This window comes from Zeugodacus cucurbitae, chromosome 2, assembly GCF_028554725.1.
Source record: "Zeugodacus cucurbitae isolate PBARC_wt_2022May chromosome 2, idZeuCucr1.2, whole genome shotgun sequence".
Lineage (NCBI taxonomy): Eukaryota > Metazoa > Arthropoda > Insecta > Diptera > Tephritidae > Zeugodacus > Zeugodacus cucurbitae.
In genome coordinates this window covers 80,556,019-80,571,597 of record NC_071667.1, presented here as the reverse complement: position 1 = coordinate 80,571,597, position 15,579 = coordinate 80,556,019, and the positions used below count along the sequence as shown (strand labels likewise).

The 15,579-nt window shown below is 34.7% G+C and overlaps 2 protein-coding genes across 2 annotated transcripts in view; both read right to left on the bottom strand.

Moving 5' to 3' along the window:
* Positions 1 to 435: 435 nt before the first annotated feature.
* Positions 436 to 1,981, bottom strand: LOC105220579 (mannose-6-phosphate isomerase). Its single transcript, XM_011197028.3, has 3 exons — positions 1,634 to 1,981; positions 1,252 to 1,558; positions 436 to 1,191 (listed from the first exon to the last, which is right to left on the bottom strand). The coding sequence occupies exons 1-3, from the start codon at positions 1,892 to 1,894 to the stop codon at positions 575 to 577; spliced, it is 1,185 nt and encodes a 394-aa protein (XP_011195330.2). The 5' UTR covers positions 1,895 to 1,981; the 3' UTR covers positions 436 to 574.
* Positions 1,982 to 4,943: 2,962 nt separating this feature from the next.
* Positions 4,944 to 15,579, bottom strand: part of LOC105220590 (homeotic protein labial) — a 29,449-nt gene continuing 18,813 nt past the window's right edge. Inside the window, exons 2-3 of the mRNA XM_011197038.3 lie at positions 8,215 to 8,534; positions 4,944 to 8,127 (exon numbers count right to left, since the gene is read on the bottom strand). Of these exons, the coding sequence (XP_011195340.2) occupies positions 7,714 to 8,127; positions 8,215 to 8,534 (734 nt within the window). The 3' untranslated portion in view covers positions 4,944 to 7,713. The remainder of the gene's footprint in view (positions 8,128 to 8,214; positions 8,535 to 15,579) is intronic.

Sequence of the window (15,579 nt, the reverse complement as noted above, 5' to 3'; positions counted from 1 at the left end):
GTACCGCGTTATATTGGCAAATAATATATCTAGTTAAACAACAAAAACTCAGTTCATTCTATATTAAGTAGTAAGCTGTCTTCTGCGTATATTTATTAAATGTATTGAAATTGTATTGTATAAAAACTCTTAAGAAAATACTGTTCTTGTTAATTTATATATATAAATAAATATCGTGTAGTTTACCATATACTCGTAATGTATTATTTAATTTCAATAATAGATAAATGTTAATATAAACGAAAATTATTGTTGTTGTTTTTCTATGTTGCAGCTAAGGTATTGTGTTAAATACAATATTATAAATATTATTATTTTGAAAAAGTTCCAAGCGCTTATAAAGTCAGTATTCTTCAATGTTGCCAAATGCACTTTGGTGTAATCCGTTATGACCGAAAATGAATTTAACTTATTAAAATCCAATAAAACCATAGATTATTTTCCACAACAACATTATACTAGTAGTTGCCTTTTTATTGTTTAAAACTAATAACTTACATGTACACATTATATAAATATAATTAAAATTGCAATAAATGAGAAATCATAACTTCAGTAGGGTCTTAAGTTTCAACTATACATTAGACTTGCAGGATGACGCAGCATTTGGTGTACTGATGTAAGCCAAGAATTCATGTTCACCCTCTCCAGCAGGCAAAAATCGTAGTTCTGTGTCACTCTCAAAAGGCAGATATACAATGGAACCACGTTTTAATTTCAACTTATCTAAACCGTAACTTTCCAAGTAGCGTTCGCCACTTATCACAAGTAAAATACCAGGCGATTGTTCAACTTTTAAAACATATTCCAAGTCAGACGGTTTCAATGTTAATTGTATCAATGAAAAGTCTTCAACGGGTGGCTTGAATATCAAGCGGTGGGCGTCAACACGCACTGGCGTAAATATTTTGCATTCAGCTGGTGCACCTGTATATTCTAGTGAACTAAGCAATTGCTTGATATCTTTATATTTCGGCGTCAATCCAGCGCGTATCACATTATCTGAACAAGCCATGCACTCGACACAGTCACCGGAAAGGTAAGCATGTATTTGGTTTGCTCCGAGAAACATTGCTTGACCAGGTTGCAATCGTACAACATTCAAAAAGAATAAAGATAAGACGCCGACATCATTTGGGAAATCGCTTTTCAATGTGTTAAAGATTTCATGTATATTGTGTTTATATAATTCTGTGAAAATAAATAAATATAGAATTAAGCGAATCGCAAAAATTTAATAACATAACTTACCTTTTGTATAGTCTTTTGAAATCGCATCAATACATTCACCAATTGCATTCTTCTCCGCATTCATCAATTTGCGATAACAATTGCGCAATCCCGACTCATCATTAGCAGCCAATAGTTTGAGATCATTTGGGTCCTCCACTGCCAAAGCTTTAAGTGGCTCAATATTCTGCAAAATATCGCGTATTTCAGGCAGCGGACGAAAACCGCATAAACCTGTAAAAGGGGTTAATGCGATCGCCATTTCGGGCTTATGATTGGGGTCCTTGTATATATTCGGTAATTTCGAATGCAATTTTTCTGCTTCCGACTGAAAGAAAAAAAAAAAAAACAAAACAAAATATAACGCTTGCAAGCTATGTATGTACTCATAATATAGACTCACTTTGTTTGGGTGTACTTGTATGCTCAATGCCTTGTTTATACTTAAAACTTTTAATAGAAATGGCAGTTCATCTTGTAAATTAATGCCACTTGATTTGTACTTTGAAGGTCCGCTAGGATGGGAGCCCATCCACAGCTCAGCGTAAGGCGTTTTCTCATCCACATTAAATGCCGGATCATTGAGCGTGGCAAGTTGTGCCACGGCAGAGTCTTTGCCGACTTTTCCCCATTCGTATTTGTGCACAAAACCAACTAGTTCCATTATTTAATTAAATTTCAAATATTATTTACAAGTTCGCCGTTCTCAGGTCAAAATGAAGGTGACGAATAAGCAAAAACTGTTCTCCTATGGTGAATAACTTTTCTTATCAGTGACTGTGTTGCCGGACTACACCAAGACAATTTGTTGACAGCAAAAGTCAACATAGGGATGTTGTAAAGTTATCGATAAATAAATTCGATAAAAAGGACGTATGTGATAGAATAACCCTAATTGTAGAGAGAAAAGAAATTTATTTAAACCGCGAATAAAAAATAATATAATGGAAAATATGAAAGAAAATAAATATTTAATGATAAATATTTAACAAGAAATATATACGAAACTCTTGTTTCCATGAGTCTTATCGAAATTAGTAAATATATAATATAAACACCTTCTCGATTTTAATAATAACTCAGATAATTTTTAAAATTATACGATTTATTTTGGAAAAGAGTTTGTAAGAAAAGAATGAAAGTTTTTTTACTTCCTCTTCTTTCTTCTTAACAGTAGAGTCAGCTACTGCAACTAACAGTAGCTGTTAAAAATATGAAACAAGTAAAGTCAGAAAGTGGAAGTCATGATCTCTTAGAATTTGCTAATTTTATAGTACCTCAAGTACATTTTTTGTCCTAATTAATAATTTTTGATATAATGAAACCTACAAACATAGCTCTCTTTAAGCTTTTTGCATTAAAAAGGTATCGATCAATTAATCAAGTGATGTTACCTTTGAAATAACGCCGTCTACAAAAGAACTGATGGATTGTTATAAAAATATCAAAGTAATTTCCTTATATACAAGGTATGTTTTCACCTGAGTGACGGATTAGTCATATGCACATACAAACTATTTATTCCACCCATGTCGGATCTATAAAAACAAAAATACGCTAAAGACCTTTTGATGAATTGCATTTGACATGTGATATTTAATACACTTGTTTTTACAAAAAGTCCAATGAGAGACAAAGGATTACGTACACTGGAAGTTGGCGCTTTGGACTTAATTTTAAGCTCCTGGCTCTGTTGAAACACAAAACGTAACGCCAACCCATTTACTTGTGGTAATCTTCTAATTATTTCGAAAGATTGAAAGCCTTCAAACTATTTGTGGCAACATTCTTTATTACCTGCGCAACCGTTAGATATTTGGTGGGAATTTTTAATATATATTTCCCAAAACAATGACCGACATGTTTATAATTTGCCTTAATTTTAAAATAATTTAAAAATTTTCGATTTTGTCGGTTCTTTATTCCGATTCGATTTTCTACAATTTTAATTCTTAAACTCTTGAATCCTTCGAAAATATTTAATATTGGCATTTGATATTGTCAGAAATTTTTTTTTATTTTCATGCATATTAAAAACGTCTACAAAGATCTTGATATTCATATGGTAAAGAAGGGAGTAGGGGACAGCAGAAAGAAATTTGTATCTAAATTCCGTGATCATACAAACCCATTAGCCATACTGTCTTTGGTACATTTCTGTAATCCCGCTTAAAAATGTGATATATGCCAGCCTATTAAAGAGCATCGTACTACCAAAACAGCTCCACCTCATCTTTGACCTTGCCTAGTTTTTAATAGCATAACGATTTTAACTCTTATGTTAGGCTTTAAACGAACAAATCCAATAAATAGAGAAATTTAAGAAAAAATGTCCGACCAGTTTTCTCTGGACATCTAAGAGATATCAGGAAAGACGAGTCAAAGAGTCGTAGAAGGATAGACCCGTAGAATATGCGAAAGCAAACCGAAGCCTTATTTATATCATTTTGGGGAATTTTCCATGACTTTGTAATACATATGGTAAAGCGGTCGGGTGTTAGCTCTTACTTGCCCAAATTTTCCTAAACGATATCCAACACATCCCATTGACATTATTAGAGGATCAGCTTCATCAACAGAAAATAGCAACTGTTTTCTTATATCTTCGTCTATACTATCATATTTTGGACATTGTCTGTTCATATGGACTATAGCTATTTATTAAATCTCTTGTCACTCCCATTTTTGATGTCCCTTAAAATGATTTAGTTCTCGTACCAATTCTTTGACTACTGTATCTTTTTAATTTTAGATTTAACAACAAAATATATGGTTTCTATTCAGCCTCGAAATCCAGCGCAGAATCACTTTTGCCAACAGGTGCTACTTTGGACTGAGTAGACAATTGAAAAGTAAAGTCCTCTCTCGACGAACCAAAATCAAATTCTACAAGTCGCTTATCATTCCCGTCCTGCTTTATGGTGCAGAAGCTTGGACGATGTCAACATCAGATGAGACGACTCTTGGGGTTTTCGAGAGAAAGGTTTTGCGCAAAATTTATGGTCCTCTAAACATTGGCAACGGCGAATACCGCAGACTATGGAACGATGAGCTGTACGAGTTATACGACGTCATTGACATAGTTCAGTGAATAAAAAGACAGCGGCTACGCTGGCTAGGTCATGTTGCCAGAATGGATGAAAACACTCCAGCTCTGAAAGTGTTCGATGCAGTACCCGTCGGAGGAAGCCGAGGAAGGGGAAGGCCTCCACTCCGTTGGAGGGACCAGGTGGAGAGCGACCTGGTTACACTTGGAATCTCCAACTGGCGCCGAACAGCGAAGGAAAGAGAGGAGTGGCGCGCTCTCATCGATTAGGCTATAACCGGCTAAACGGTTCAACGCCAACTACATACATACATACATACATTCTATAAAGTTTACCAACACTGTCGTATACCTTATCCAATATATATCCAATTTAAGAGACTTGATCAATTCGTTACCTAAGAATCGTTGAGCGTACAATGCTATATATATTGACATTGTAGAATCCTTATTTTCACATTTTTTTTTTTGTTTTTTCTTTGTGAATTGATTGAAAACCAAAAGTTGGTACCTTTAAAAACGGTTATGACTTGACTTCCATCTTAGACCAAAAACGCAAAACCTCCATTTTAATTGAAATATGATTTGTCAACAATTGAAATTATTTATTTTTTATTTTGCAATAATTTATAATTAATTATACATTTGTATATTATCATTAGGACTAGTTTGTTCTAATATGTTAAGTTAAAACTAAGAGCTACGGTAAAATATACAACAAAAATTAGTGCTAATATAAGTAATGAATAATAAACACAAGCGTTCACGCACAGAGCTTGAAAGCATTTTCAATTAATTTTTGTACAATAATTATAGACGAATTATGTTTGCGACAGTCAAAAGAAAGAGAAATAATAGTATATATAATTTAGCACAATGTAACAACTAGCGTGTATTTCGTAACATATGAATTATATTAGTTACAGTTAAGAAAGCTATTAGCTTGTGGCAAATTGAATATACATTTGTTGTTGCTTAAAGTAAATAAATATGTTTTAATAGATTTTGATTATTTCAATGAATTACTAATTATATTCACTAACTTTGCGAAAAACTCAATATTTTCGCTTTTTTTCTTATTAATCTTATTCATAATATTTTGCAGAAAATAACAACCTTCTGCAGAACCCTGAGTTTGTATTTTGTATCAATAATATTATATTAAATTTCGGAATTTATATACAGACATATTTTTTATTTTTTTATACTTATTTTATTAGCTTTTAATGGCAATTAGCTATGTGTGTACATACTTGTATATGTACAGTTGTGTATAATTTAGGGAACTCTTATTATGTAATGCTGTTTTGTAAATATTTACCAGTGCTTTCTACAACGTCCTTAGGTCTGAATATTTTTTAAACTGCACGAAAATATATTTCACTCTCGTCAATTATAAACCAGTTTCTCTCCATTTAAGCTTATGTCAAAAGACCAGGGGCTTACAGAAAATAATGTAACCTTTCGGAGTACTATAAATTGACTATCATTTCAGACAATCTAGTAATGGATCAGAACATTAGTTTCTTAAAAAACTTCATATATTAAGTGAGTTATCAAGTACAAAGTCAGCTGTCAAGATTTCTTGAAAACTGTTCAACTGATCCTGATAAAATTTTATAAGGATCATACAATTTACAAGGACTTGAACAAAGTATTTTTACAGCTAACGAAAAAAATATCGTAAAAATCTCACTAAAATTTTTATTTTCATATTTTTCCATCGCTCGAGTTTTATTTTAAAGTTTTAACCGTGTTAAGTTATAGAAATTATATAAAAGCAAATTATTTAAGGGGGTTATCCCATGTAAAGGCCTGTATTTTAGTGATTTTTTAGAATTTTTGTCTACGATCAGTAAATAGATGGAGCTTTAAGATTATTATCATTTATTAACACATATTTCGATGATATAAATATAAATATAAATTTTGAAAAAAAATTGCAAATTTTGCGTTTTTTTTTTAATTTGTGTGCTATAAAAGACGAATCGAAATTTTGGAAATTTTTAGTTGATAATAGAGCACTGCATGCGTTAACATGTGCTGAGTGTACACTATAAATTTCAAGTCATTCGGTCAAGCCGTTTTCGAGATACGATGGAGAAACAGAGAAAGTTTGGGAAACACAATTTTGAGAAAAACGCGTTCAAAGTTTCCGGCTGCCAACTCAGCGCTTCGAATAACTCCCGCTTCTAATTGCTTCGTCTTCGAAATGTTATAAATCATTTTACCTCCGTATTCTAGATATGTTAAGAAAACAATTTATGATAAAAATATACAAATTTTGAGCCTATCATATATGAAGAAATAGGCATTTTTTTCAGAAAATTTATCTAAAAAAAATATTTTTGTAATCATTAACTCTCTTGTTATGTGCGATAACAATTCCGTATGTGACAAGTTTCCTACTGGAACCACATGATGATCAGTTCAACACTGTTCCAAATACATATTTTTATTACTGGTGTCCCTCCACTTGGTCAAAATTATTTGGTATTTCAAAGGATTAATGGCTCGAGTGAATGGATTAGTCGAGAAAAAACTCATCCGAATATTCGGAACGCGCTATCTATTTTTTCTTGCTCAATTTAAAGAGTCTTCGGTAAACATTTAAAGATTTGGAGAGCTCTTTTATTTCGAATTAATGTTCGTGTTGCATCAATATTCAGACTTACTTACGTTGCATACATTAAGTAAAAATGTTTGATTTGATTGCAAATCTTATACTATTTAGCGAATATGGCACATTTTACGACACTCCACGAGTACACGAACCGAATTACTGCACTCACGAACCACACCTCCAATGGTGGTTGGTGTGTGAAGCCTACCGCAGATATCATGTATTGATGAGTTCATGGGTGTTGTAATTGGGTAACATACTTTTCTATTCGACTGTGCTATGTACTGTGACTGTACCTGTTGTGTGTGTGTGGAAATTTTTGATTATTGCACGGCGTGTGTACACTTAAGCAAACACTCACAAGCTCACACAAGCTACCGACATGTATTTAGCTAGATAAAACTATACATACATATATATATATGTATATACAATACATTTGTATGTATGTATGTTTGTATGTATGTGTTGATGTATTAATTAAATATTTTGTTAGTTTGTATTGACTTTATAATAGTTTAAACAGTTATCACAGCCAAATGAGCAAAATGCTAAATGTTGCTTCGCATTTCTAACCCTACTCAATTTGTTTTTGTTATAATTGTAGTTGTTGTAGTGGGTGAATGTGTCCGTCATTTGGCAAAAAAACAAAAAAAAAACGAAAAACTAACCACAATTGACACGCGCTCGAGTTAACTAAGCAGTAGCCATCGCATAACGGGTAACCATCCATGGAAGGTATGGTTGTGTGCCTCCACCTGTCCAGCGGATGGAGTCATCAATGGGCACAAGTATCAAGTGTTGGTGGTCAGCATTAATTCGATTCGCGGCTATTATCGCTATGCGCTGTCAGATTACAATCTCCGTTACTCATTGTCGCGGTGCTGTTATGCTGACTGCCATTGTTATTGTTGTTGTTGTTGTTGTTGTGCGAGACAGCTTCTCTGCTATTGCCAATGGCCGTTGAGCCCAAGCGAGCTGCGTTGCCACCGACGGCAGGACCGTTGTGCATTTGCGCGCTGCTGTTGTTGTTGTTGCCGTTATTTTGGCAATTGTTGCCCGCATTTAGATTGCCAGTTGGATTCTGTGTAGGACCCGTCGATGGCGCATTCGTTGTTGTTGACGAAGTAGTAGAGACGCTTTGCTGTGTCAGTATATCCGCCGGTATGAGACCCTCTTTGACGCGCTTCTTCTGCTTCATGCGACGGTTTTGGAACCAGATCTTCACCTGCGGAATAAATGGTGTATTCGGTTAGTAAAACCTCATATATGCATAGGAAGTCTAAACTAAAGCTTTTCAAGCTTTATGACTCACCTGCGTCTCGTTGAGCTGCAGCGTATTGGCGATCTCAATACGTCTGGCGCGCGTCAAATACCGATTGAAATGGAACTCCTTCTCCAGTTCGGTCAGCTGTTTGTTGGTGAAATTGGTGCGTCCCGAATTGTTGGTCGCACTCAGACTGCAACTGCTCATACTGGGCGCACAAATGCCCAGGCTCGACGTGTTGCCATTGCCACCCGCTAAGAGTAGGCCCGTCTGCGTCGGTTGGCCGGCGGGTAGGCCGCCGCCGCGGCAAATGTCTAGCTGATGCCCGTTCAGCTGATAATCGTGTATGGTGGCAGGTAGTTTGGGTGCTGCAAAGACAGAGGAGAAAGAAACAATAATCAGTTTGACGTTTCAATGCTGGTTTTGTGGTTTTTGAGTGATTTTCAGTGATGATCGCTGTCAAAGTTAATCAGTGAATTTGACTTCTCTCATTTCCTCTATCTCTAAAGCGTACCTTCTCAGTTGTTGCCAGTTTTTCTGCATTCTAATGGCATTACGAGAAGGCCACTTTTGTGTGTTTGTTGTGGTTAACAAAATGTTTTTGTTTTCTTTTTTTGTTGTTGTTGTTTTGTCGAAGGTATTTGTGTATATGCAGCGATGATTTTGCATTTCTGTTCATAATTTGACATGCGCCCCGTGGACTTTAAGCTGACGATGATGAAAACAATATTTTGGTTTTTCACAGAAAGATTTAATAGGATTTATTACGATGTTTGGAAACATTGCGGTATTAATTTTTGGTTTTCAGAATGAATAAGTGAAAAACTGAAAACTGTTTGGTGGGTGTTCGTTGTTGAGATTTATTTTTTTTCCTTCTTCTAAATTGTTAAATATAATGAAAACAATGCGTGTTAAGGTGTTATGCAATTCTTATGCGTTTTGAATATTTATTTATTTTAAAAATAGTTTCCGGAAATTAGAGTCGTCTATGAAGGACTGAGAAATTTGCATACGAAAATCTGTCTTAGTAGAAATGCAGTCTGCGGGTTGATCGCAATTGTAAAAGCTTTTCAATAAGTTTTGGAATATATATCTTGAGCTCATCTGGAGATCCCATAAGTTATGTAATCCACTCTCTAAGGCTATAATAGATAAATATGCAAGTAGTAGTACTTTGGAACTTCCTCTCATGGAATCAAAAATCATGTTTTTTGTTTCTGCTTTATATTAAAAGCATCCCCACATGTCAAAACACTACTCATACACTCACTCCTACTACACTCTTACTCACATTATTTTCAACTTTTAAATTATGGCAAATATATGTATGTAAGTGTGTGTTGTAAATTATTGTAAATTTACAGAGCACTTGAAATAATTTAATTTTAATTGATGTCAACTTCGGTATATTTACACTAGAATTAAGAGAAGGCAGCAAGCGCTTGAATTTGTATGAAGACAATTTGTGAACTCTGAATAATTGAGAGCATTCAACAGTGAGATTATTATACATGATTGTATGTTATATGTAAATCATTCCTTTCATACATACATATGTAGTAAAATGTCTTTTTCCAGTTTACACCATTTTTCCGTCGTTTTGATTTGGATGCCTTTTATCGAGCTTATGCAAGGCATTAGAAGGGTAATTTAAAATGAAAATGGCGCCAATATAATCAAAATGCAAATATTGATAAGCAAACACATTAGCGCTGTCAATTAATGGACATACATAGAAAATATGTAGCTTCTATAAAATGAGAATTGATATTAATTTTTTTTATAAATACATGAGTACATATATACATATATAATATATATACACAAGTAAATGATTTATTAGTTGTATTTGTTACATGTTAACCAATACATGTACATCTTTTAAGGGGTACTGGAGTTTTTTTTTTACTATTCAAAATTTCTTCTTTTTTAATTCTTAGAACTAAATTAAATATCAAACATTTCGTCTAAGCTGTGTCTTAAAATTTTAATTTATGACGACAGGTTTACTCTTTAATTAAAAATACAATTTTTGTGATAAATGTCTCAAATCACAAAAATTTTGTGAAATTGTTCGACGATAACATGCTTACTAAGGAAAAGTTCTGAGAGAAAATTTTCAATAAATAATTCACCCCATGTTGCGTGTAGTCTGGATATTAGTGGAACAAAGTTTTTCGAAATAGTTTGTTTCGGATGAATACGAAGCGTATTAAGATCGAGGAACAATCGATAAATTTATGAAATCCAAAATTGTAGAGGACGATAAGTGACACTTTTATAATAATGTCTATATAAAGAGAAGTTGATCCAAATCCAATAATTTATATAAATTTGGAGTAGGCATCGCTTACGCGATTATATCCGAATCAATAAGAACGCGCCATTTAGTTCTTTTTCTTGCACCAATGGTCTTTCCAGCGGAGTGGAGGTCTTCTTCAACATGACCTAGCCAGCATAGCCGCTGTCTTTTTATTCGCTGAACTATGTCAATGTCGTTGTATAACTCATACAGCTCATAGTACCATCATCTGTAGTATTCGCCGTTGCCAACAATAAATCTTCCGTAAAGTTTCCTTCACAGGAAGAACTCTTTGCTTAACTACTGGAATTAAGCGATTAGGTCTACTAGAAATTGACCATTTCTATGAGATCGGGTCAATGAAATCGGAAGGGACCCGTATTTTCATTCAGCCAAGGTCTGTCAACTCGGTAGATTTCCTAACATTATTTGGTGAACGTTTTTTGCCGCTACAACAACAACCAAAAAGGGGCTGAGCCTGTAAATTTGTTTGGATAGTATTCCTTCATTAGCACTTAGATTCATCGAACATTCGAATGCTTCATAAACAATCATTAGGTCCATCAATTAATTATTTTTATTGAAAAAAAAATCGAATAAAGTTTAATAAAAACAGATTACCAGTGGTATTCCAAATTAAAATGTGTGTTCAAAAAATTATGGGAATTTAATTTTTTCGTATGTTCGAAAGTTCCGTTATCAAACATACCAATCCCTGTTGTTTAATTAATATTAGAGAATGTGTAGATTTATAGCCTTATCGAAAAAGCCGTCTTGTCACTATAACAATCTTTACGTATTTGCCCTTATCAAGGCCGAATTTCTAAGAAACCCTATTATTCGGCATCATAACCTATATCTTTAACTTACTAACGATAACACACTGCTTAGACCGCATTTCCCTAAAAATAACAAATTTTGTTCAGCTATTGAAAGCATATATTTTGCACATGTAAACAATAAATAAAGTAAACAATAAAAATAGTTTATTCACATTGCAGAATTTCATTAAGTAATAGCAAATCTCCGGCTACGAAACAGGTGCGGAACGCGTGTTGCGTTGTAATCAAGATTTTATATAAATTTATGGAATTATAGCGGGAACTTAATCTAAATACAGATAAGCTTAAGGCGATAATCGCGCTGAGATTAGCAAGTATTGGTTACAAATAGTGGCATTGTTGACACTTTATGCGGTAATAAATAATACCAGCAAAGCGCTATTACGCCCAAATTTAGTATTTCATCAAATCGTAGTGAGTATATATGTACATACATATGCACACCAACAATCAAGCGTTTGTTTGTATGTAAATGAACTGATTATGCGCTCATAAATAGTAAAAGTGTCAAACGGTTTAAACACCAAATCAATGATGAATTTATGATCCCTTCTTGAAGAAATACCAATATTAAGCCTTAACAACAACAATCACTTGAGTTGTACAAACAAACTGGAACGGTCTCTAAATATATCAATAATACATATTTACACTTTTACTAACTCCAACCCCCCAACCGCCAGTGCCCACAAAAGCGCTTGAGTGAAACAGTAGCTGTCATTAAAATTGTGACAATATACACCGGCGTTAATGTAAATAACCGTTAGTTAGTGTAATCACTAGAGAGCCCAGCCGATCTCACATAAATACCGATGCATTATATTCGCATTACACCGAAGTGCAGACAAATCCAAATAGCGCCAGAGCAGCGTTGTAGCGCCACATAAAAGCTGCCACCATTCCACACCCGTGGGCCGTTTGTTCAGGTGCCCGCGGCGTTGTGTGGAATGGAAGACATTCAGCGGCTTACTAATCTGTTTGCGCTTCCAGTTGCAGCGCACTCGCCTTACTTTACTGGCATACAGACATACATACGCGTGTGTTTGTTTGTGGTTATCAGCTCCATTGGCGCATTGACACAGCTACTCGCGTACACGCAATCGCTTCTTGTCAAAAGCGACGCGGCCAGTTGGCGGCAATGGAGTTGGCGTCCGGCGCCAACGCTATCTCCAGCGTATGCGCTTGTAATGTGTACCGGAGTTTTAGAGAATTATCAGGGATCGTTTCCACTTCATCGGAGCGGCGGACAAACTGACAGAAGCGCCTTGCATGCGCATGAAAGGTGTGTGTTGTTGTGTTGGTGAACGGGCTGAGGCGATGCGGGCGGAGTAAAAATGCATACAAACAAACGCTTTTCCGAACATATGGTTGGCTGGGCTACTGTAGTTACTAGTGTACTCAGCGCCACCACTAGCGCCACTGCAGTCGCTGCCGCCTTTGAGCTGTTATGGCGCTTGGCGTTTGGGTGGGAGTGGTGTGAAAAGTGACAAGGGAAGTGTGACATCTAAGCGCCATGGCACCACAATAAACTGACACTGACAGTCGGAAAGCAAATATTGATTACGCGTTGGAGTGCACCCGTTGTTAATGCCCCACCCCACCGCAGCCAGCTGTCCGGCGCGTTTGTTGTAACCCGATAACATCGAAACTCTTGTTAATTACACTTACAGGCTCAATGTAATTGTTGTTGATTTAACTATAAATTTTATAATATTTACTAGAGAAATTGATAAATGTGTGGAGCGTAATTCGTAGGCAAATATAGACAAATCTGCATAAACATATGTATGCATGTATGTACATAAATACTTATGTGATGAAAGTTATTTGGCGTTGGGGTTATGGTATTTGAAAGAATCTCCCACGAAACTTGACATTATGTAGAATGTTTGTTGTATGAATTAAATGATTTAAAGTTGTCTGCTTTCAGTTTTAGAGACATACATACATATTAGAAAGTAAAGGGAGCGTTATAATAGTGCTTTCTACAAGAAACCTTCTTTGTTGTTGCTTATAACCCGTTTACTCTAACTCAAAGGCTTTCTTTGTCTAAGTTTTGAAGTCAGATATTGCCGCGTAGTAATAAAATTTAATTCTAGAGTTTCACTAAAACTGGTACAAAGTATTTTTTAATGAGATTCTCCTCTGAGTCGTCTAAAACTTTTTTTAATATCTTAAGATTAGATATTTTCTTATATGTACATACTAATATAATCCCGATGTAAAAATTTTTAAGATATAAAAGTTGGTTATTGAGCAATCAGTTCAGAGTATTCATGATACATGACCGTTCCCGTTAGCTTTTCGCTATATTGACGTCTGATTGATTCTTTATAAAATCAAAAGAGCTAATGTAATTAAACACAGTATTATAACGGAATGGGATATTGTTGAGGGGCGTTGGCATACGTCGACAACGAGCTCGAGTTTCATCGCAAATCGCTAATGAATCTCGCGTAACGTCGTTCTGTATACTGTAACAGGTTAGAAACATACTTATGCAAAACAGACCTCTTCATACTAAGCGCATGTTTATTGTAATGAACCTCTTCATGATACTAACCACCTCTTTGCATTCCCAATCAAACCGACTCATCAAATACAACTCTCTCTAAGTTCCGATTCCGTCGAAACAGCGTTCTTCTGGGGCCTGCGTTTGGATGACCTCGATGGCCACAAATTTTTCACTTTCTTTTCAAGTACAGTCTAGGTAATCGTTACTACAATAACAAATAGTTGTAGACACGATATCAATTGGCTCAGAGTTTGTGTGACATAAATACCATAGTTGAGTGCTGACACACCCACTTAAAAAGAAGTTACAATGCCATTTTGGTTGGCTAAACTTGCTTCATGTGCTACTCATTTATTTTAAATTTACAATCTATGAACGCAACTTAAGGATAAATAAAGGACAAAAGTGATATTGGAGCCAAGCTGATGAGATCACCACTGATTCATACTTGATGAAGTGGGTGCCAGTCCAATCGGAGTATGTATGTTGGCGCGTGAAATATTGTGTTACTAACAACAACGAGTTAAATTGCGCCCTGTAAATTGTCAGACTCTCTCGAGGTTCAAACAATTTCAGATGGCCCTTTTGATATTAAAGAAGAAGTTTCATGTCTTTTTTTACTAGATTTTTGGCTTGTGGAAACAGAAAATTTGGAAGATGAATTGCCACACTATCTTAACAGCAAGAGTGAAATAAAAGCCTTTCTGAGGGGAAAATAATAGGTGTAAATAAAATGTCTTGGATGCTTGCTGTTGCATCGGTAAAAAACACTCCAAAAATAATTTTAAGAATTAGTGCTGAGTTGACAGTTCTTGACCGAGTCATAGATCGCATCCGTTCCGTTTACTAATACCCAACTGGCGAGGGTTATACATGTGGAATTATGCATAAAAAAATATATTAAATTTTAATATTATTTAATACTACAATCTCCATTTTTTACAGACACCATGAAACATATGTTTTATGAACGTCAGCAATACACACACACACACACACATTCACAATGATACTTAAATGCCAGCTTTACAAGCGTTTATATGTTCTACTGTGGTTTATATGTGTACATACATCCTTTTTCACATGTTTACCACAAACTACAAATAAGATGTTTCGATAATCCCATCGACGTTTCATTGTATAAACATGTCAACACCTACGCAAGCATCCGGTCGATATAAAACAGTAGCTAAAAAGGGGTTTTTCTGATAACGCTTTTCACTTAAGTAACGGACAATATTTACTAAAACTCCACAAACACATACACATGCATTTATCTACACATTAGCACACGAATATGTGTGTGTAAATGTTTGTCGCGGAGAGTGAAAGAGTGTGTGTGTGTGTTTAACTTAAGAAAGTCAAACACAAGTTGTTTGCTTTTCACGCCAATATATGCTACCGAATTTTATTAATGTAAATATTAGCAAATAAACACATTTTTTTATTTATGTGTTTATATATGTATGTTTGTTTGTTTGTATTTGTGTAATACATATATTTTAGCTATACCTGTTGCAGCTGAAAAAAATGTGGTGGCGTCTTTTTTGTTTTTGTTATTTCAGGTTTTTTTCACAATCAATTTGTAGCATACATTAGGGATTTATATACATACATACACATGTACATATACATATATGTATGTATATATGTATAATATTTGTATGTAAGCATGTAATTTTGGAGCCTTTTTTCGTTTAAGTGTCCAATTCCAAGTGGAATTCGGTGTACGAATCTTGTCACAATTTGTTAAA